At 38.8% G+C, this 24112-nt stretch overlaps 1 protein-coding gene across 1 annotated transcript in view; it reads left to right on the forward strand.

Annotated features, from left to right (window-relative positions):
* Positions 1-1716: 1716 nt before the first annotated feature.
* The window catches only part of LOC121930926 (cytochrome P450 2D14-like), a 26207-nt gene continuing 3811 nt past the window's right edge, over positions 1717-24112 (forward strand). Inside the window, exons 1-9 of the mRNA XM_042467944.1 lie at positions 1717-1739; positions 2884-2941; positions 9278-9466; positions 11233-11404; positions 13266-13418; positions 18175-18335; positions 19065-19238; positions 22393-22534; positions 23767-23954. Of these exons, the coding sequence (XP_042323878.1) occupies positions 1717-1739; positions 2884-2941; positions 9278-9466; positions 11233-11404; positions 13266-13418; positions 18175-18335; positions 19065-19238; positions 22393-22534; positions 23767-23954 (1260 nt within the window). The remainder of the gene's footprint in view (positions 1740-2883; positions 2942-9277; positions 9467-11232; positions 11405-13265; positions 13419-18174; positions 18336-19064; positions 19239-22392; positions 22535-23766; positions 23955-24112) is intronic.

Consider the following 24112-nt stretch of genomic DNA (forward strand, 5'->3'; position numbering starts at 1 on the left):
TGGAACAGAACCTGGAAGTTGTCATTGTTTATCCCCCTCTTCCCCAGCACATTTTGCTATTGGATCATTCTCAAAGGCTCTTTCTATCCTTTTAAAATTGTGTTACCTCAACCTAGTACTGTACTTTCTTCCTGGTGGACTTCAATTCCCATAATGCAATTATTACCTAGGGATGGCAGGAATCCAGCATCTCTGGAAACTGTCAGGTTGGAAAAACTGTTTTAAAGCATTTCATTTTACAACCTGTTCTATTAAACTGTGTTGCTGTTCTGCAATTCTGCTGTCATCTTTTCATCCTCCCACGTGTATACAAATACTCATTTGCTTGTTAAAGGTTAACAATGAGTGATGTCAAAGGTTAATAAATAATGATGTGTTAATTTCTACTAAAGAAAATTGATCCACTACAAGGGCAGCAATAAGTAGTTGGTTACAAAGATCAGTCAGTGACTCAAGTGTGGAACAATTTTGATCAGTAATCTTTTGAGTGCCTCTGCAGATACAAAATATTTTTCTGCACAAGGGAATCACAAAAGCCCTTCAATGCTCTGTCAAGGAATGGTGTGGAGGCATCCTACATATATCACTGCACAGATTGGGACCTCAGTAGCCAAGGAAATGCTTTGTAACCTATGAGACTAAATACCCTAAGGGCACCAGATCCTGTTTGATTTTGTAAGCTAAGCATGGTTAGCCCTGTTTAGTATTGGTATGGGGGTCTGCTAATGAATATCCAGGGGCTGTAGACTATATTTCAGAGGAAGGAACTAGCAAAAACACCTCTATTCCCTGTTTATGAAAAAATGTATTACTTAGGACTTTATCACACTGGAAAATTGGAAGGAAATCTGGGGTTTAAACAGTGATTATCCCAGGCAAAACGTGGTATTGCCCATAAGATTTTTACACACATTGCTATTAAACAGGCAATAAACAGCAACTGAATTTAACAAATTCAGGAAATTACTGTATGGAATCCCACAGCTGGACATGCTAAAGGAAAAAGACACCCAGGAAGGATGGGAGTTATTGAAGAGGGAATTCAAAAAGCACAATCATAAACAATCCCATAGAAGAAGAAAAATGGTAAACTTCAGACAAAGCCAGTGTAGCAGCACAGCAATCTCAAAGAGAAAGTGAAAAGAAAAAGGAATATGTATAAAAAATGGAAAGAAGGACAAATTACCTAGGAGGAGTACAGATGTATAGTCCAAGCTTGCAGGATCAGAAAAACTAAAGCTCAGAATAAGCTGAGATTGGCTAGGCAAGCAAGAAAAGAGTTTTTCAGATACATTTGAGGCAAGCGAATGACCAAGGAGACAGTGGGCTGCTGTTCAGTAAGGATGGTAAAATGCCAACAGATCACAATGAAAAGGCAGAACTTCTCAATACCTATTTTGCTTCATTTACAGCAGCAGATACATTGGCAAGGGAACAAGATTACAAATTCAGATTGATAGGGAGTTAGGTAGGAATCACCTAGCTAAACTACAGTACTGAACCCCCAAATTAAAAAGGAACCTGCTGATGTACTTACTGAACCACTTGCCATCATTTTAAATAAACCCCGGAGAACAGATGAGGTGCCAAAGGACTAGAGAAGGACAAACTCTTCCAAAAAAGACAGAAAAAGGTAGATCCAGGAAACTACAGACCTCATCCTGAATTCAGTACCAGGAAAAATATTAAAATGGATTATACAGCAGTCTGCCCGCAATGACCAGCAGGAGCCAGCAAGGGTTTGTCAGGAACAAATCCTGCCAAATTAATCTTACATCTTGTTTTGATCAGGTCACTAGTTTAGTAGATGATGAGAATGCTGTGGGTATAATTTATCTGGATTTCAGCAAAATATTTGATAAGGTACCCCATAATATTGTGATTAGCAAGCTGACTAAATATGGAATAGATGGGAATGCTGCCAGATGGCTCCATAATTGGTTGGAAAACAGTGCTCAAAGAGTCACCATTACTGGCTGTGCTTCAGACTAGAAGGCTGTCTCAAATGGAGTGGCTCAGAGTTCTATTCTAGGGCCATTACTCTCCAACACTTGTATCAATGGCTCAGATGATGGGGTGGAGGGAATCCTTTTCAGTCTTGCAGATGACACAAAACTGGGAGCAATGGCTAATACATTAGAAGTTGGGAACAAAAGACAAAAAGGACCAAGAAGAAAATTAAGTAGAAATTAAATCAAATTAAATGGAGACAAATACAAAATTCTACATCAGACCACATGTGGCCCCGCCCCTGGAGGGTGGAAGCTCCACCCCCCAGCTTCGGCCTCCCAGTCGTCTGAGGGATAGCAACCCGGCCCCCGGCTCAAAAAGGTTGCCTACCCCTGTCCTAAAGGAAAAAGTCACCCAAGAAGTGCAGGAGTTGTTGAAGAGAAGTTGCAAAATGCACAACCACAAAAAAGCCCATGGATGAAGAAAAAATGAATTAGCAGAACTAACAAGATTTACCAGATACTAAATGGTGATTGCGAAAAGAACCTGGGATGTAAAAATGTCCAAATATTCGTTAAATTCATTTTATTAATTTATTTTGAAAGAGGTTTAGAGAAATATGTTGGTTTGTGCATTAATAACTATTAATTAGATGTGCATCAAAAGTGAAATTTGAATTTTCCTCTCCATAGCACACCATTTGAATTCCTCAAATTGGAGGGGGAGGGGAACAGTTAAAAGTTTTAGGGGATAATGCACTTGGTATCTGATTGAGAACATAGCAGAAACTGTGCCCTCAAAGTTTTTACAAAAAATAACATTCCCTTGGTATCTTTAAAGACCTCTGGTATGACAAAGCAAACATTATATTAGTGAAGTTCTTATCCAGCAGGGAAATAACTCCACTAAATGTTTTTGCAATTCAAATTTTAGTCACACAGATTTGAGCAGTTTAAGTCCTGAACTGAATTACCATGATGATGTTGATCTGGTGAGTTATCCTTAGTTTTATTCTTACCAGAGTCCTTGCTGTATTTTTTCTAGTAAGGTGCCATTCCTAGGAACTTTAACAGTTCCAATAAAGTAGTCACGGCATTATTTTGGATCACAACAATCACTAAGGCATGAACAAGAAGATAATTTCTGGACCTCTAGGAGTCCAGACCAGATGAGAGAGTGATTTCAATGGAGAGATAAGCTGTAAATTTGGTGAATTAACGGACAACCATGAGAGAAATGGAGTTATAGGATCATTGTCATTGGCAGCTGGCCATGCCCCTACCAACCTGAATCTCTTTCTCTGGGAGAAAGGTGGCATAGAAATGAAATAAATAAAATAGGCATGCCTATGCTCCTTCCTTTATTTCTTGCCCTTTCCATATCCAGGTACACATACGTACCCTAGAAAACTATACATTGCATATAGGCCTTTATGTTTTAGCTACCATATTGGATATTTTCACTAGATTTCTGTGCATCCGTGCCAGGGAAACAACCTCATATAAGTATGTTCTCTAGTAAATGCTTTAAACTGTCTTATGTTTCGTCTCTAAAAAACAATTGATACTGTTCTTGTAATACCATGGACAATAGCTTATTTCTTTCTCTAATACTATTTTCAGTAGGGCTCGGTATCTCAGACTTCAAATATGCAATCAAGTATTAGGTTCATGCATTAGGCCTGAATAACCACAGCTTTGTCAACCAACACAATCTGATGGCCTGCCTTAAGCTGAATTTTCATATCTTTAGTTAATGGCATTAAAAGCAACATCTTTCCAAATGACTTCCAGTCATGAAGGAGCTTGAAGAGGTGAAGACAATAGTTTGTCTTCCTGATTGTGGACCACTGATCCACCCAAAGGCACTGAATTGAAATGTCAACATCTGACAAGCAAAGGACATGTTTCCATGTTGATGGAAAGTACTCCAGAAAATGGCTGTTTTGTACTTTTAAATATCCCTGACTGTCTTTAGATCCAAATTCAGGATTTGCATGACCTTCTCCTGGGGCATATAGCAGCTTCTTCCCCTTTAGGTCACATGCACATAGACAAGGCATGACAGAACGGAGCAAGATAAATGTACTGTATATAATCAACTATAAATAAAAAATTTTAGGCCCAAAAATTGACCCTAAAATCATAAACTGACTTATATACAGGTCAATACAGTATTACTGCTCAGAAAAGTCCTGAAAGAAGCTCTGGCCCAATGACCCACTCTTCCTGCTTCCACAGTGATTTCTGAAAGAGCTGCTGATGCAGGAAGTGTGTGTGAAAGAGGTGATTAACCTTCTTAATCCGATGTTAAAACCTTTTCTCCCCATCCTCCTCCTCTTCATCTAGATCTCTCCTGCCCACCAAACCTTTTTTCCCTTCCCTTCTCAATCTGATGTTGAAAACTTTTCTCTCCATCACCCTCCCTCTCTGACCGCCAAACCCCACTGCTGTCCAATTCCTTTCCTTCTCAATCTGATGTTAAAACCTTCTCTTCCCATCCTCCTCCTCCTCCCTCTCTGGATCTCTCTGGCTACCAAACACCCCATTTCCCCCCAGTTCCTTCCCCTTTCAATCCAATGTTAAAACTTTCTCCTCCAGCACCAGGGAAGTGGTGTTGGGTGTTCAAGAGATGTTCAGAGAAGGATGAGGAGAAGGAGGGAGGGAAGTGGTGTTTTCCCCTTTAGATCCTTTGTTACATGCCCCTAAATTTTACAATCAACTTATCGATGGGTCATATCAAAATCTATTATTTTGGCCTCAAAGTCTGCCCTTGAACTACACATGAAGTCGTACACAAGTATATACAGTAGCTGACTGCTTCATTTATTCCCTGCATGCTTATTTCTCTTCCAACCAAATGAGAGTACAGCTACCATTACAAGGTTGGGCAAACTGCATACCTCCAGATGCTATTTGAATTCACCTGCCATTATTCCTCATCACTGTCTACTCTGGATAAGGCTGATGGAAGTGGCACATCTGGCCATCCCTGCATCAGAGCCTCGTTTGGCACCTGTATTCAGAATACAGGGAACAACTAAGCCCTTTAACAGGCTTCTTCATACATCCATATTTCTGATGTGTCGAAATTCTATGGTGAGACACTGGTGCATATTGTAATCAATAAGTCATGCCATATACGTTAAGAGGAAGGATTATCACACTACAATGTAACAGAGGATGTATTACAACAGAAAAGGCATAGTAATCCTTTGAAGAGTACACACATAAATGTGGAAGAAGGGACTATGCTCCTCTGATTTGACACTTAAGATTATTTTAATTAACATGGAAATTATTTGGGACATTACTATGTCATTGTCCTATTGTTCTTGTCTACCTACTACAGAACATATTTTGTAAATGTATCAATCTCCTCAAATTGTTTTAATCCAGAGTATATTTTGCAACAACTCATATGCTGTCTGGATGAATTAATATGCATAAGCACTCCTCTTTTTAATGTTTCTCCTCCAAACTTCTTTTTAAACTTCTGTTCAAACAGAATTTATATTAAAAATGCTTTTATAAAAATGTTAGTCTTTAGGGTACCACAGGACTCTTTACTCTTTTACATTTTTAAAATTAAATTCAAAATTAGGAGACACTTAAGCATGGAAAAATAATATCACACAATAGTATTCTAGAGGTGTAAATGACAGTCTGTGCTTACTAGGTATTATGGGTGGGGAGGTCATATACCATAAGACACCTTTCAATTATGATATAGCTTTGATTTAATGCAACAGCCTTAAATATACTTTCTTGGTGCAATCTCAGATTATGTGAGTATGTTGTCAACAGGATTCTAGCCATAGTTGTGTCATTTTAGAAGTAGAACGTACTAAATTATAAGCATATAGGATTGCTGTTTTATGCAAGGAGAGACTAAATTTTAGTGGGAACAGTATTCACGAAAGTTTTTGTATGCTTCCAAACCAGATCTGATGCTTTGGGAAGAGTCTAGCTCAGTTCAAACCATATTCAAGACACTCATCTGCTTCATGTATGCCCTGAATGGTAGCCACATGGCTCAGTTTGATTCAGAATTCATGCAAACCAAATGCTCAACCCTATTGGTTTCACACTTCTTTCCATACAACACTAACAGTGTTAGAAGGCACAGCAAGCCACAGTTTGCTAGCCTTGAGTCTCTATAGTGGGAGAATGGTGGGATAAAATAAAATAACAACAACAACAGTCAAGATTTGTGGTTGTAGGTTCAGTTAATTATTTCTCAGCAAATGTAGTAAAGTCTGGAGGGAATACATTTGCATGTTCTGCTTCCAAAGTGTTATTTGTCTGTTTCTGTATAAGATCTCTCTTTTCCCACAAGGGACAGAATACAAATTATTGAAATTATGACCCTTACAATAACAACATTTCAATATTTTCTTTACTTAATTAAAAATGTGAAACTTGCTGTGAACCCTTCTCTAAGGAGTTTAGAACACTGCGGCTAATTTTGGCATTAAAGAGAAATTAAAATGAATTTAAAGCATCCTGCAAATGAAGCAGAAATGGCAATACTAATGATTATCACATGCAATTGTGCAAATGAAGTGATACTGGAAATGTATTATCGCTGAAATCCTGAAAGTAAAAAAGATGTGCATTAATGCTTCTTTCTGACCACTTTAATGGCAGGTTTTGTGTGACGTTGTGTGAAATTGTTTCACGTAATTACATAATAATAATAATAATAATAAATTTTTATTTATATACCGCCTTTCCAAAGATCAAGGCGGTTTTACAACATCGTTAAAAACATCCATAATACAATAAAAAAACCGACAATAAAAACAGGATGAAACAAAAATTACATATCCCCCCAAGAAATAAAAATCTCAAACTAGCTTCCAATGCTGTTGAGAGGTGAGGGGGGAGTACTTCAGGGGTCAGGGGTATACCTGCTGGAATAAATATGTCTTCAACCCCTTTTTGAATTGGTTTAGCGAGGCGGCCGAGCGGAGCTCGCCGGAAAGCGAGTTCCAGAGCTTAGGGGCCGAGATAGAAAAGGCCCTCTGGATGGTAGTAGTATATCTAGCTTCTGGAACCCTTAACAATTGCTTCCCGGCTGACCTGAGTGTACGAGGCGGATTGTATGGAGAGGCGGTCCTCCAAGTACCCTGGGCCCAATGCATTTAGGGCTTTATAGGTAATAACCAACATGATTTTTTCAGGATATTCACAGGACATACAGTGCACCTGCGCCATGTGCGGATGCATTTTATGCATGGATGCATTTTACGTGGCTTCCAGCGTACGCGGAAGCCGCTTGGGGAGGGAAACAATGCCACTTCTCTACGTGAACACACCCCATTATTTCCTCTGGGGCTCGAGCATAGGCGGATTTTTCCTTACGCGGGAGGATCTGGAACGGATCCCCTGCGTAAGGAGAGGACCCACTGTACTCCCAGTCTTCGTGCAATAAACTCCTAAGAAGTGTTGTTGCCTTACTTCCTGCATCTTCCTATTGCTAATGAAGAAAAGCAAAACAAGTAGAGCAGAACAGTCCTTGCCCTTGAGTTGCCAGATCTGAGCAGCAATGTCAATAAAATTATCTATTTGGGGTCTCTAATCCACAGAGTTACCTTAAGTCTTCACAATACACAACAAGAAGAAGATCTTTATTAAGAGGCAATGTTCTCAAGCCAACCTCAGATAATGAGAACACAAAACAAGCATTCCTCTGGACTCCCCAAAAGGAGTGGCTGGGAAATCTGGGTATTTCTTTGCAAAAGAAACAGTACTACAGCTTCATTATCGCTGGAAGTTACTTCCAAGTTCTGCTTTCTCCCCTTTTCATTGGATATTATATGTTAAAACATTCTAAACATATACATTATATGGAGTCGAAGGCTTTCATGGCCAGCATCCATAGTTTTTTTGTGGGGTCTTTCAGGCTATGTGGCCATGTTTTAGAAGAGTTTCTTCCTGATGTTTCACCAGCATCTGTGGCTGGCATCTTCAGAGAATGCTTGCCTGGAAAGGAGTTGGGTATGTATATACTGTGTGATCCTGTTATATGTTATATGTTAAAACATTTTAAATTTATATTAGAAAAATATTTAATATTTCTAGATACACATGTTCTTTTAAACTGTATTCCTGAGATGTAGAACTTAACTGACATTTAGTATTGTAGAATCCTGCGTTTGAAAAAGCCTTAAAAGCCTTATCTCATTAGAAAAGAAAGATGAAACAGAGTGGGAGAGCACAAACTTTCTCTGTGCCTCTCCGCATGACGTCATACCATTTCCATTCTACTCCTGAGGGAATACAAAAGCTTGCCCTTTGTCATACTGGAAAAATCTGTTTGACAAAAGGCACACTTTTATGACTGTCTCCCTCTGAAAGGAGAATGGAAGTGCTCCAATAGCATGTGGAGAGGCATGGAGAAAGACAGTACTCTCCCACTCTGTTTCGTCTTTCTTTTCTAATTGATAAGGCTCTTGCACTCCAGTGCTGGAAAGATAATTCACCATCCATGGTTGAATGGTGAGAAAATTTTACTTTAGCTATATAGAAACTTTTATTTTATATCAATTCCAAGAAAATGTATTCTTGGAAATATGGTCAATTATGGTATGTAACCAAGAAAGCCCCATGATAGGGCTGCCTTAGGGTCACCATAAATTGGAAATAACCTGAAGGCATGCAACAACAACAACAACAATAAATACCCCTTGTTCATCTTCTATGTATGCCCTTACTTTGTGGTTTTTTGCTTGTTTGTTTGTTTGTTTGTTTCTCATTATTTATTTATTTAGAAATTGTACTTTGAAAATCTAATTCTTTTTTTAAAAACCAAAAACTTCTAAGCATTGCTAGAAACACAGCTAGTTCCTAACCATGTATGAAGGGATTTGGTGTCAACCCATTTATTTGGCATATTAATTCCCCCTCCCACCAATAGGATTTGCTAGTTATTTCAGTTGTGCCTTGCCTAACATGATCGCCTGCTGCCCATTCCTATGTGCAGGAAATATAACACACACACACACACACACACACACACACACACAAATCTAAACCCTACCTAATCTACACAGGCTAATTAAAAACTTGATAATTGGAGTTAAATCCAGATGCAATTGTTCATCATTTGAAGTGTTAAACCTCTGGCACACCTTTGAAGCAACCATTTTAACAGCAGACCATATTGCAGCAACAATCTGAAGAAGAAAAGAGGAAGAATGAGGGTATAAAAGAGAAGGAAAGGCTAGAGCAAGTGAAGCAAAGCAGCTAGTGAGAAACAATAAAGTGGAAGGAAGATGTTTACTTCTGAGATTCCAGTTTCTGTCTTTTGGTTGTGGGCCCAGGTCTCTGCCTATTGGAACACTCTCACAACTTTATCCACTAGTCTCATACTGCTTGGCCTTGCTCTGCTGCTGGATTACTGGAAGCAAAGGAAGAGATGCAGCCGCTGCCCACCAGGACCCACCCCTCTGCCTTTCATTGGAAACTTGCTGTGGCTTGATACAAAAAATCCAGTTAAGTCTCTCATAAAGGTAAGTATTGGCTCACTTACTCCTAAGAGAAATGTGTGCTATGGAATGATAATACTAGCTACATCTTGAGAAGTGACTATTCCAGATTTAAAACATCTAACAATACATTTTCCATTGTGTGTGTGTGTGTGTGTGTGTGTATTGATCACAGAAAGAAAAACAGCCAGTAAACACAGCAAAACTTATATCAATGAAATCTGTTAAATCTCTCTCTCTTTCTTTATTAGTTTCTGAATGGAGCAGCTTTAAATACATTGCACATTATGGAAAGTGATAACCTTAGCTTGAGGCAGGCCCTGACAAGTATCTGTAACTCTGAAGTGTCACATTCAAAAGATTAGAATGGCATCTCCTGCCACAACAGCAATGTATGTCCGAAAATTATAGCAAAAATAAATGGGTAAATCCACATAGAGATATATACTTCCCTTAGTTGAAAACACTTCAGCTATTCACATTACTTCTCAGAAAGGTTCCCTTTAATGACTCTTAACCTTTCATATGCCCCTTCTGTTTGTACTTTGCTTACACATGAGCAATTCTTAGGTCTGAATATACCAGTGAATGCCATGACACATTTGTGCACTACTTTTACTGGTAGCTCATTGGCAATCCCAGGAGCTTCACCTGCCAAGCATGTCATTACTTCATCACTTTCTTACTGCTGTGTTGCCTTTGTACGGTTACTGGAATCATTTCCATCCACATTTTCCAGCCCAGTTTCTTCCAGATTATTATTATTCATACATCAGAAGAGCCTTCTAAAGCTTTTCAAAAGCTTTACAAGGATCCTTTCACTTTAAACCCATTGCCTAGTGCATTTGCTGTTCCCCTCTGAGAAACACGCCCCACACTTTGGGAGCACTTCTTGCCTGCTGCTTGAAGTGAATGATACTGTACTAGAAAAGTCAGTCACTAGAAATATACAAATCCCAAGTCATGTCAAGTTAAGGCATCATTTATTGCCAAGTTGAGTCCAAGTCAAGTGACTTGAGTCTGACTTGAGTCCAAGTCTGACTCAAGTCCATATCACTGGCCTTCTGTGCCCCATCCCAAGAAGGAATTTAATTTTCATAAGTCACATTTATGCATGTATAAACTACTAACCCAGGATGCTGGCCAAAAGGAACAAAGTAGATAAAGTAGATAAAGATGATACCCAAAAAATTAAGGAGGCAGTGGTGAAGATGATGATATGGAGTGTTGGGGTGGGTGGTGGAGAAAAGGCAGAACATTGAGAAATAACTCTACATCTAAACATATAAGTAGTGTATTATTTTGGGTAATGGTTGCCAACAAAATTTGCTGGTGGCAGGGGGAACTGGAAAGACTGCTCTGCCAACAGTAGAGAAGGCATCTGAAACACAGAGCATATTATGTTAGATTTCTGTCTAGTTCCAAACATCATTGTCATCCAGTTCTAATCCTTTTGAGCTTTTCTGATGCTTTTTTGTGCTTTTATTATAGAATATTTGTTAGTGAGAGGGAAAAGAATAGTAATTCAATTTCTTTGCAGGCATAGTTATGAAAATATGTGATTCAGACACAGTGAGGGTGAAGATTTCTAGAGTAGGGGGACAACATTTTGGATCTTTCCTTTTCCTTTTTCCTTTTTTTCTTTTAAATTAATCTTGAAAATCTAGTTTTTCAGAGGGACTTTAAGGTTGCTATATATTTGGATTTTACCATATATATTAGTCTGCACTGTGAAAGTTCTCTGTTTTAGTTGAGCTTTCCCTTTCAGGTTTTTTTTTAATATATTGTAGTTGCAAAAGAAATTTGGACCAGTCTGTTCAGTTCAGGCTGGATGGCAACGTTTTGTTATACTCAGTGGGTTCAAGACAATCAAAGAGGCACTGGGACCTAAAGCGGAGAACTTCATGGAGAGGCCACCAATCCCACTGTCGTGTATGATAGGTCGTACAAAGATGTGTGAAGGTAAGTGTTGCTCATGGAACAAACTGTATATTTTCAAACAAAATCTAGCAGGGCATTTAAAATTACTGACAATATTTGCCAATAATAAATGTATTTTGGGCAATAGGTAGATTGTGCCTGATTGGGGGCTCTTGTGATGTGTTGATTTGGATTTGGTTCTTAACCTATGTTTAAGTTTGGTAATATTTAATTATTTTTTAAACTTTGTAATCAATATTTTAGCTTTGTCTTTTTAAAACATTGCAACCCACCTTGAATCCCATTGTGGAGAAAGGTGGGGTATAAATCCTGAAAATAAAATAAAATAAAATACAGTAATGGATTATTTCTGTCTGGGCATGGCAACAGAAGTATTCTAGGTAGAAGTCTAGTTCTGTGCATTGACTCTCAGGAGAAGTCCATGTTGAGCTCTTTTTATGAATCAGAATTATTGGTGCAGTGTCTATTGTGTTGTGGAGACAGGCGTAATCCCTGTTTATTGTTGTGCTGGCTGGTGTCACTGTCCGTGAAGTATTCCTTGAAGTGGAGGCAGTGAAAGAAGGTCTCTAGATCACCACACAAATGCATTGTGTGTGTGGGTTTGGAGGGGCAGAATGATAATGGGCCACAGCCCATTAAACTTTAAAACTCTGGAGCTCAGTGGAAGAGAAGGCATGAGTGGGCTGAGGCTCAGTGGGCAGAGAAAGGAAAAGCCTCAGGTGTTGTTGTTTTTTATTTTATGCTTTTAATTTTTTTTTTAAAAAATCACATCTTATCAAATTTTCATTTTACCTAAATGAAAATATGTCAATGCAAATACATTTAGGCAGAGCATATGATGTAGCAATTTAGAAGTATAATTTTTAATTTTGTTAGTTGTTTATGTCACAACTATTGCCACTACATTCAGTGATATACGGGAATTACGATTTTTGAGTAACAGTACAAAAAAAACATTATTAAGGATTCTGTATGGTGTGGTATGAGAGTAGGTCAATGAGAGGTGATACCATGAGTTACCACACCAGGTGTCACCAACTCTAATGATGGCACCGGCTAAGATATTGTTGCTAAGATTCTTGAAGTTTATGAAAATAAGACGGGGAAATGGAGCAGGGCTCTCTGGGGTACAGTTAGTAAGAAAGGGGGTGGTTGGGAAAACAGGAAGCTCCATTTGTTATATTAAGTACAGGCCAGATTAGACTGGATACATGTCAACTTCTGCCAAATAGCATATCTACAGTTGACAGGGAAGTAGGTTTGTCAGGATGAATATGGTATAGAGCTCCTACAGCTTTAATCACTAACAGATCAGATCAGGAAGAGATATCATAAAGTTCAGTCAGATGAAATTGTGGCATGTCTCTTCCTGCACCTCCAAACCAGTAGGTGCTGCACCATCAATCCCAACACAACTATGGAGATCAGGGGTGGTGAAGAGAAACATCTGGCTCTCTTGTAGCTGGACACACAGCACTGAAGGCAACATCATTGCTGTAGATCCAACTACATGAACAGAGGAGGACATTTCTCCATGTTCTTTCAGCCCACACAAGCCTGCACATGGCCTAGTTGAGGGAGGATGCAGCAACCAAATGGTGGGGTGAGAGTGGATGATGTATTTTTTCCTGATGAAAATTTACAGTACCTCTTCCTGATCGAAAAACTGTTAACGATTAAAGCTAAAAGAATTCCATTCCATATCCACCTGAGCAACCATTTATTGCAGCCCTCATGAGCTCAAAGATTTGGTACAATCAGTTGGGATTTCTTTGTAGCATATCAAAAGGAAAAACAAAATTAGTAATTTGGGGTGACTAAAAGTTTGATGAAGAGGCAAACAGTGAATTGTCAATTTTTAATTTTTTTGGTATATTTTCAGGAATCATCATGGCAACATTAAACAATGGCTGGAGGGAACAAAGGAGATTTTGTGTCTCCACCCTTAAAAACTTTGGTGTGGGGAAGAAAACACTTGAAAAGCGAGTATGTGAGGAAGCTTGGTATTTGTGCTCTGAGTTTAAATCTAAAGAAGGTATGTCTCATTCTTGAGGATACGGGGAATGTTGGAGGATAATATAAGAAAGAAGTATGGCTCTTATGGGTATGCTGATAATAGGGGTAGATAATTCTAATTTTGATCTTGAGTCCATATGAAGAACAAAATTATATATGTGAAATAATTTTTAATAACAGGAAACTGAAGAAACAAGCATTGAAATGAAGATAGAGACAGAAAATCCAATAACATATTGGGACTACTCCATTTTGACATATGTTCTAGGCATGAAAAGGACAAGCATCCAATCAAAAAGTATTCATAGATGTGCACCAAATATAGTAGGCTGAGTATCTGAAGGATATTAATCTGTTGCCCCTTGCCATTTTAAATATTATTTCCAGAATTGGTGCATGTTGTTGGGTTTCATAGTTCTGTTTCAAATTGCCTCCATCTTTCGTTGAGTGATACAGTGATTCACAGTCAAGTCAAGTCAAATAATATACAAATGATTCATAGGAATTAAGGAAGGAGAAATGTGAATTGGGTCCCATCTTGGTCTTTTGACAGAATGGAAATACATTACCCTAGGTCCTAACCATGATAGTCTGATTCAGTAAGAAAAGAGGTCTTAGTTTCAAAGGTGCTACAAGATCCCTTTACCTAGGTCCAATGATTTGTCCCAACTGGTGTAGTCCAATGAAATCAATGGGAAACAAATTCATCACCATTATTTCATTTCTATTGATTAATGGATCTGTTCTATAAGGAGATTGAAAAAAGCACCTTACCACTGCCAAATTCAAGCTTCATTTAGACTGTACCCTGGTGTTATAGCATGGCTTTTGTCCTCAAAACCATCATCCAGGTACAGCCCGGCTCCAATGCCGGTCCCTGAACTCACTTCAGCGGCTATTTTTCAAAGTTGGGGCTTCCCAACTTTGAAAAATGGCCACCAAAGCAAGTTTAGGGACCAGCATTGGACCCAGGTTGTACCCAGATGGTGGTTTTGAGGACAAAAGCCATGTGATAACATCAGGGTACAGCCCAAATGTAGCTTGAATTCAGCAGCGGTAAGACACTTTTTTCAGTGGTGCGATAATCTCCTAACACCTTTCTCCCAATATGTGTTTTGGAGCTGAGAGGCTCAGGATGAGTCTCACTCCTTTCTCTACATGAAGGAAAGAATAAGACCTGGACACCTCATATGTCAAATACCTGTTCTTTCTTTCTTCCCATTACATGTGTCACTAATTTCCCATGTGCAAACTATTTGTAGCCTAACAAATTATTCCAGTTTTATTTTTACCCATAGTCCTTCCTGTTGTGTTCTGAGCACAACACCTGAATATTCACTTGCTGATATGAGTTTTTAGCCAAAGCTCTTCAGGTTTTATTATTATTATTTATTTAACTATCTGGATGGGCAAAGGGACTCTTGACAGAACATAAAAGTCACTCACATCTGAATTCCTTATGTGAAGAAATGAGCCACTCAAATTCCACAACTGGAATAGGCTCTATAAGTTTCTTTTTGGTCCTTAAAAATTGGTTTCTAGATGTTACTAACTCAAAATCTATGCTAGGTGAATAGCAGTACATTATGAAAGATTTCAGTCACTCAGGAAAGACCCACATGATTTTTTTCTGCCATAACTTAGTTGCATTTGGCTTGTAGTTGTGTATGAATCCCTGCTCAACCATGGAAACTGACTGGGTGACCTTGGCTAAGCCACTTTCTCTCAGCCTCAGAGCAATGGCAAACCCCCTCTGAAAAAATCCTGCCAGAAACACCCCATGATTAGTTTCAACTTCAGTTGGAAAAACTTGAAGGCACACAACAATGAATGGTATACTCTACAAACAGAAAAAAGTGACAGTGTTTAAGGGCATCCATGACAGAATGTTTTTCTCTCTCTGCATCCAATGATGGTGATGGTGGTGGTGATACAACTCTAATACAGTTTTACCCCAGTTAACATAATCTCTGATAAAGACATTCTTTTTTAGAAAGAGTGGCCTGCAATCTGGTCATCTCCCCTGCTGAAAACAAGATCAGCCTTGACCAGAGATAATTTTTTAAAGGTGGTTCACAAATAGTATATGACCTATATTAGATTATCATGAGTGATAAAATCCATGTCACCCTTATACTGGCGGCATGCTCAGCCCCAGGGACATATAGCCATATGTGGATCGACTGCCCCCAAATTAATTTCTTTTGGCATGAAGTGCTCGATCAGATTGCTTTCATGACTAAAGAAAAAAAATCAACTTCTGCCTAGCCCTCTTGTTACTTTCAGTCTATACTATGGGTAATAAACATTTAAGACACAGACTGCTGATTATTTTTCTCTTGCTGGCAGCTCAACTTGAAGTGGCTAAAGCTTGGAAGACAGGACTTGTGTCCCTAGATAATTGGTGGAAAAGAGTTTGTCACCAATGGCTAATGGAGAAGCTATCAGATAAAATGAAATATAACTTCTTAAATCAAAACCAAGAATCTTTTTGTGAAAAATTGCTTCCTTTTATTGATCTTGTTAACACACATAATATAACTGTCCACCCACTATCCTACCATTTGTTATTATGGTCTGATATTTTTCAAACAATTGTGTATAGGATTATATATGTGTGGTGCTATTGAATGTCCATTTTTATAATTTAATATTTTGTGGGTTTTGCCATCTTTTATTATTTTATTTATTGTATATTTTTAATAAATTTAATATTTAAAAAAAGGAAAGTATTTTCATGCTTACCCAACTCATCTTTTCTTCCTTGCCCTTTGACTGTCGGGAATTTTTTTAAGGAGGTTAATTGGAAGGATGGTGAAGAAGGGTTGGAGAAACAGATTTTTGATGTGGAATACAATAAAGCTTTTGCTGGGGGGGGGGTGGATTTTGCTCCAGCCAATCCTACACTAACCATATGTACCTGCCTACAACTGGCAAGGAGAAAAGTAGCTGCCCCCAGAATACCTTACTGAGCAGTCATGAACACCAAAACACAGGGAACGGGGAAAAGCAGATTAGCCTACCTCACTAACTACACCCAGCAGCAGCACCAGTCCACCAAAATGCAAACTGAAAGAAAAGTGGAAGCTAGATAAGGGGAGGAATCCCATATTGCCCTTTAGAAGAACCTTTTGGCTGATCTCTAGAAGGTTAAAAATGTTTTTGTTTATTTATATAAGTCTTATCTAACTTGGTTTCACTTCATGTATATATCGAACAATCTTTTGCAGACCAAGGCGGATGGCCTTTACTCTGTTCTCATTCTTCTTGATTTGTCTGCGGTCTTTGACACTGTGGATCAATGTCTCCTAGTTGATATACTTTCTGACCTCAGGTTCTCAGACTCTGTTCTTGATTGGTTTAAATCTTATTTGTCAGATAGATCTTTTGCTGTGGTCACAGGTGGTCAGACCTCGTCCTCTGTTCCCTTATCTGTTGGAGTTCCCCAGGGCCCTGTTTTGGGTCCCCTGCTGTTCTCTCTTTAGACATTGTCCCTAGGAAAACTTATCAATTCTTTTGGTTTTTCCTATCATCTGTACGCCAGTGACACTCAGTTGTATCTTTCCACCCCTGACCCTTCTCCAAGTCTTGAACTGCAAGTTTCATCTTGTCTCACAGCTGTCTCGCAGTGGGTTTGAAGCTCAATATGTCCAAGACGGAGCTTCTTATCTTTCCACTAAGTCCACACTTCAATAATCCTTTTCTGTTTCTGTTGACAACATCTCTATTTGTCCGGTCCAGGAAGCCCACATTCTTGGTTTCATTTTTTATTCTTCTCTATCATGTATCCCCCAGATCGTAGATTCTTTCTCTACAATATTGCTAAAATCCATCAATTTATCTCGGCCTCTACTGCCAAGACTCTGGTCCACCCTCTGGTCATCTCGCAACTAGATTACTGTAACCTCCTTGTGGCAGGGCTTCCTCTCTCTCACCTCCGTCCATTGATTTCTGTCCAGCATTCAGCTGCATGCATTATTACATTCGCCCACCACTCCAACCATATATCTCTTTTATTGTCATCCCTTCACTGGCTCCCCTTCCTCTTCCATATTCAGTATAAGCTTCTGTTGTTGACTTTTAAAGCCCTGCATGGGCTGGCCCCTCCTTATATATCTGAACTTCTTTCTCCTCACATTCTCGCTTGGGCCCTCCATTCTGGTAGTCAAGGTCAGCTGTCTCAGCCCAGGGTTTTCTCTGCCCCGTCCCGGAGTTGTCCCTTCTCACTTGCTGCCCCTCACTCCTGGAACCTCCTTCCCCACAAGTCTCAGGGGTCAATCACTTCTTTAACCAGTTTCAAAACTGAGTTGAAGACTATATTGTTCAGGGAAGCATTCCCAGGCATTGTGTGACTGTTTATCCAATTGTTATCTGATATTTTATTTTATTTGATCTCTGATGTTCTCAGTCTGTTGCCTCCTTATTTTATCTAATTCTATCTTGTATTACTATCTATTGTTTTATATGTATTTTGTAGAATGTACACCATTGGCAGGTTTCATTTTCTTTGATTTTATTGTCTGTATGTACAGTGCTGTGTAAATCTAATAATAATAATAATAATAATAATAATAATAATAATAATAATATATCAGTTTTTTAATTTAAAGCTTGTGTGGAAATATATTGAACTGCTGTTCTTTCTTGTAGATTAGGAACCTCTACTTCTTCTTTCCATGTTATTCCTGCCACTGATGCCAAATTTCTGGAACACATTACTTCATTAACTGAGGTATACTGTACCTGTATCTTTGTTGTTCTTATATCTCATACAGGCTCTCCTTTTGACCCCCGAATCCTAATCAACAGGGCAGTTGGTAATATTATAATGTCACTAATAGTTGGTGATCGCTATGACTACCAAGATAAAACCTTCCTGAAATTTATCCATTTGATTGAAGAGATCTTGAAGGGACTAACCAGAATCTTGCCCCAGGTACCTGGATGAGTTTATCAGCCATTTGAGATTTGGGGAGAAAACAACAAAGACAGGGATTTGGGTGACAATATTCCACTTACAGAACATCCTCTCCAAAAAGGCCCGTCCGATTCAGTTTTTGTCATCTTTTGGAACTAGCAAATAATTTAGCTTTTTTGAGCCTCAGCACTGATGCTCAAGCTTTCAGCTGCTGTATTATTACAGCACAAAGATGTGTGGTTCTCTTAAAATGTCTCTTTCCCTCCCTCCCCTATTTTGAATGGATTGTTTTACTATTTACATTGTGCCTTGCCTTGAAAATTAGAATGAAATAGAAAGTCAGGTCATAATTTATTTCATAAATAAAATACAACATTCATTTGAAGAACAGATCTGACATTCATTCCAAAACAAGTTCCATTTTGGGTGAGTGATCAGAAAACAATCAGGAATTAACATTTTAAGAAGTAGGACCTTTTACCTGATTCAGTATTTTGCTCCAGATTACATTTTTGTTTGTTTATATGTTTGTTATCATTGTCATTAATAAAGCTACAATGACATGATGATGATGGTGATTGTTATCATCATGAAAAACAGGATGACAAATGGTGATAAAATTGAGAAAGAGAGGCAAGTAATTAGGAACTTTATTGCAATGCAACTTAATTTCAAAAGAAATTGATAAGTACTATCCTTCTATTTCAAAAGATATTAATTTATTTTATTTCATCTCTGTTATACCAGCTTGCGGTTGCAGGATCCTGGTTTTCCTACATTCCTGGACCTCATCAGAAAGTTAAGAAACACTTTCACGATTTCAATGTTATCCTAAAGGAAATTGTAAAGGAACACAAACAAACCAGAGATCCCACCTTTTCCAGAGATATCATTGATGCATTCTTGGAGGAGATAGAAAAGGTAGGAAGATGTTTATGGAAACAATTCCCTTGCATTTCTTTTTTTATTCCTTTAAAATCCAACTGATTACTGATAAAAGAACTTTGACTGTTCAGTGTAAAGGTTCTAAAACAACAGCTAAGTCATATTGGCAGGTCATAATCATTGTAGTGGTGGTTCTTTGGGGTTTTCTCAGCAAAATTTGTTCAGAGAGAGTCTGGCACTGTCTTCCTCTGAAGCTAAGAGAATAGGACTTGCCTAAAGTCACCTAAAGGTATGAAAGCGGGAATTTGAACACTGATCTCCAGAGTCATAGTCCAAAGCTCAAACCACTAGACCATGCCGGCTCTCATAATCATGGTATCCTTTCATTAAAGATGGACTTGATCAATTCTATTTAATTATCATAAGCAGAAGTGAGGGAAGAGAATCAGTTGTGCATACTAATAAGATGGCTGAGTAGTCAGATCTGAAAGCACAGATTGCTTATCTGTAACTGTGATTTGTTCAAGTGGTCATCTCTGAACTCATACACATGGGTCACTCTATACCTGTTCAGCACATCTTTGGAAACTTCTACAGTCGAGTGATATCCATTTAATTTCTTCAATTCCAGTTGTGACAGATTCCGCCTCAATATAGCATCCTCTGGAAGCTTGCTGTCAAGCATGTTGTTAATTTATTAATTCAGACTTTCTGAGGCAAATTGGGTCTCCCCTTCTCACCAAGAATCACTCTTGGACAATGCTGGGATTGACTAGAGCATAGATATACAATTGTAAAGTAGCAGAGACACTTCTCAACCAATGTATATACGTAGTACCTTTACTTACAAAAGCTTTGGTATATAAAATCAATTGGAAAAAAGAGAGATGCAAAGTTATAAGGAGCACCGTTAAGCATAGCCGTTTATACTGTACATAGTTGTTATGCAAGTAAATATTTTATGTCCTTATAACAGAAAAATGTACAGCAAAGTTATATGTCTTATGCAAGCTATAGCAAATATTATTGACGCAAAGATATATTTCTCAGTAGACCAACCTGATCTGTACCTCAGGCTAGTGACAAATTTTCTGGCAAGGAAAAATTGTCCTTTTATATTCTGGTTGGACTTTAAATACGGTCACTACCAGACATGTGCATGACTTGACAGACTTCAAAGCCACAGGTCCATAGCTTTGATAGTTTCCAAAGCCTTCTTTTCATACCTAATAATAATAAACATGTAATATATGTTCCTTATCCTTATAAGGCAAGATACAAATGTGTTGGCATGATTAATACATGCATGCAGCTGCTATATTGTCCCCTGCGTGCACTTACACAGATGAATTTGCTTACTCAGGATTTACAGTATCAGCTGTGAAATATTGCCCAGTACCACTTCCTCATTATTTTTTAATGAGGATCATATATCTTATCTGTTATTCACCTGGCAACAAATTCAAGTTCAAGTTCATCTTTATTACTGTCATAGTAAGTAAGCAAATTCATCTGTGTAAGTGCATGCAGGGGACAATATAGGTCATACAAAGTACACTGGGTCAATTAGTTTAGCCAGCTGCATGCATGCATTAATCATGCCAACACATTTGTATCCTGTCGTATAAGGAGCAGGAACATATATTACATGCTTCTTATTATTAGGTATGAAAAGTCTTACCAAACTTTTTTATGTGTAATGTTTACATATGTGTTGCGTTAAATAAAACTGTTCTAATTTGACCTATGTTATTTCCTTATTAAAATTCCTTATACAATTTCCTTATGTTAATATGTGAATGTATGAATGAAAATATGCACACTGAATAAACAAAATGTTTTTATTTATATACTGTGTCAAGTGTGGGGAGTGGGTGAAACCTCTGCATGTAGATGTAAAGGGTGGTCTCAAGGGTAAAAAGTCTGAGTGCCATTGAAGTAAAGAACCTCTTCTACTTCATGATGTAATTTGGGGGTCATTCAGACTATCTTTTGCACCAAATTGTAACCCGGATTAAAAGTGGGAAGTTCCCACGGGCATCGATTTTAACACACCCAGTTCAAGGGTTTGCACACCAGATCAAGGGCAAATCGCCCTTAGAGCGGATTTTCAGAAAGTGGATTTCCCCCCATTTTTTTGGAAACCCCGTTTCTTCCCTGCTGCCGGCAAATGTGAACTTGGCCCCAGTCATGATCTGGTCAAGTTCAGGGGAGGAATGCCTCCCCTCTCGCACCGGCTTTTTGCAAGCAGATTTTTCTCTCTTTTTTTTTCCTGTAATTTTTATTTTTGACAGATTATGCAAATTCTTGTGCTACAGACTGATACATATTGATAGAATGTGTATGCTTGTGCTACATTTCCCTTTTGTTTGCTTGCTGCTGGGTTGACACGGCAGCCAAAATAAAAGCAAAGAAGCAAAGGCTTCTTTGGGGGCAGATCAGGGGAGAAACCCCATGGAAAGGAAACTTGATTAAATTTGACAGAATATGCTAATCTTGCCGTTAGGTTTTTTAAGGGGGGGGGGAGCACTCAAGCCATTGACGAATGGCTTCATGACAGAGAAAGGAAGGCTTCTTTTGAGTCAGATCAGGGGGTGGGAAAAACCACATGGAAAGGAAGGCTTCTTTTGGGCAGATCAGGGGAGAAACCCCAGAGCAAGGATGCTTGTGGTTTGGAGCAGATCGGGGGAGAAACACCATGGGAAGGAAGGTTTCTTTGGGGGCAGATGGGGGAGAAACACCAGGGAAAGGGGCTTGTGGTTTCAGGCAGATCAGATGACAAACCCCAGGGCAAGGAAGCTTGTGATTTGGGGAATTCCCATGGAAAGGAAGCTTGATTAAACACAATTGACAATTTGACAGAATATGCAAACCTTGCCGCTAGTTATTTTTAAAAAGAGGGGGGAGCACTCATGCCATTGACGAATGGTTGCATGACACATCACCATTGACATCATTTGATTGACAAGAAGGAGGCTTCATCTTAAAACACAATTTCGGTGAGTGTGAACATCTGCAAAGTAATTTACACCGATCAGGGTAAAGGTAGTGGGAACTTCTTACTGGGGAGATTCGGTATTGGGGGGGGGGGTACCAGATCTGCCCAGGTTTACCTGGGGCAAATGCCCCAGTGGGAATGGGGCCATTGTTTCAGTTACACATGCATTTATACTTGTTTAATTTCCTTCAGTCTAAAGGGAATCTAGAGACCAGTTTCAATGAAGAAAACCTTATTCATGTTTTTTTTGACCTGCTTGGGGCAGGCACTGAAACCACATCTTCCACCCTACTCTGGGGGCTTCTAAAGATAGTCCTCCATCCTGAGGTTCAACGTAAGTAATCATCATTGATAAATATGGAGGCTGTGATGGAACACCAGTGCTATTCCACCTATGTTTCCTTTTTATAACTTTGAAGTTTGAGTAGAGATGTGAGGGCCCAGAGGAGAAAGAGTGGGGGGAAAGTAGGGGGAAAGGTGTTTAATTTTTGTTTTGCTTTTTTCTGAAGCCTTTTTTAAAAAATGAAAATGGGATTAATGGCATACTTTCTTTTAGAATTATGAATAAAATATAATTTAATATAAAATATAAATATAATATATAATATAATAGCAGGCAGACTTTTTAAAAATACGATTGCCTTTTCTCACTCCTTTTGATGGGAATGAGTGCTTTCCACTCTATCAGTCTTTCACGCCACTCCATCCCAATCAAACTCTTCTAAACTCCCATCCTCCCAAAAGAGCCAGACAGAGCTTAAACTAATTACCAGCCCATTGATCCCCTTCTAATCCACTTCCTCTCAATCTCCTCGGCTTCCAAAAGAGACAGCCAGGTTTTAAACCCCTTTCCAGCCCATCGATCTCCTGGCTGGCTCTTTTAGGAGAACAGGAGATCCAGAGGAAGTGGACTGGGACAAACAGGAGTGGTGTGATAGACTGCTAGGATGAAAAGCAGTTTGAAACCTGGTTGGCTCTTTTGGAAGGGTGGGAGATTGAAAGGAGATAAATTGGGAAGCATTGGGATTAGCAGATCAAGGGGCTGGAAAGGGGTTTAAAACCTGGCTGGCTCTTTTAGAAACTCAGAAGTTTGAAAGGAGATGGATTGGATGAACAGGAGTGGTGCAAGGAGATTGATAGGCTGGAAAGTGGTTTAAACGCTGGTTGAGGCTCTTTTGGAAGGATAAGAAATTGAGAAGAGGAGGAGGGAGCAGTCTAACTACCGGTAGTTAAGCAGCATCTACAAACCTGCAAATAGTCAAAACCATGGGTGTCAAGCCCCTCCCTAAACTACAAATCCCAGGATTCCACAGGGGACAGCTATCACAGTTAAACTGCAGTAATCGTGCTATAACAGTGTAGTGTGATATTGGCCTCAGGAGACATTTTGCTTCAAGCGTAAAAACTCCAAGCTCAGCTGCTTGAAGAAAGTATGTAATATATTGACGGTGGAGTCCTACATGTTTCTACTGAGAAATAAATCCTATTGGGTTCTATAAAATATGCTTCCATGTCAAGGAGAATAAAGTCATAGCCTAATAATACCAAATTAATTAACATTTCCAGAAAAAGTCCATGAAGAAATTGATACAGTAATTGGCAGAGTAAAATCACCCACAATGGAGGATCAGTCAAAACTACCTTATACATCTGCCGTGATCCATGAAATTCAGCGTTGGGCTGACATAGCACCGCTTACACCTCCTTATATAACACGCAGAGACACTGAAGTGGGCAAGTTCATCATTCCTAAGGTACAGTCCCTGTAATATATCTTTTTTTATATAATAAAATCATAGTTTCTAAATCTTAGTTTGGTTGATAGTGTAAAATGGCTTGATTTTTGTAGTGGGGTAAAATATCATCATCATCATCATCATCATCATCATCATCATCATCATCATCATCATCA

The sequence above is a fragment of the Sceloporus undulatus genome, chromosome 5 (genome assembly GCF_019175285.1).
Source record: "Sceloporus undulatus isolate JIND9_A2432 ecotype Alabama chromosome 5, SceUnd_v1.1, whole genome shotgun sequence".
Taxonomy (NCBI): Eukaryota; Metazoa; Chordata; class Lepidosauria; order Squamata; family Phrynosomatidae; genus Sceloporus; species Sceloporus undulatus.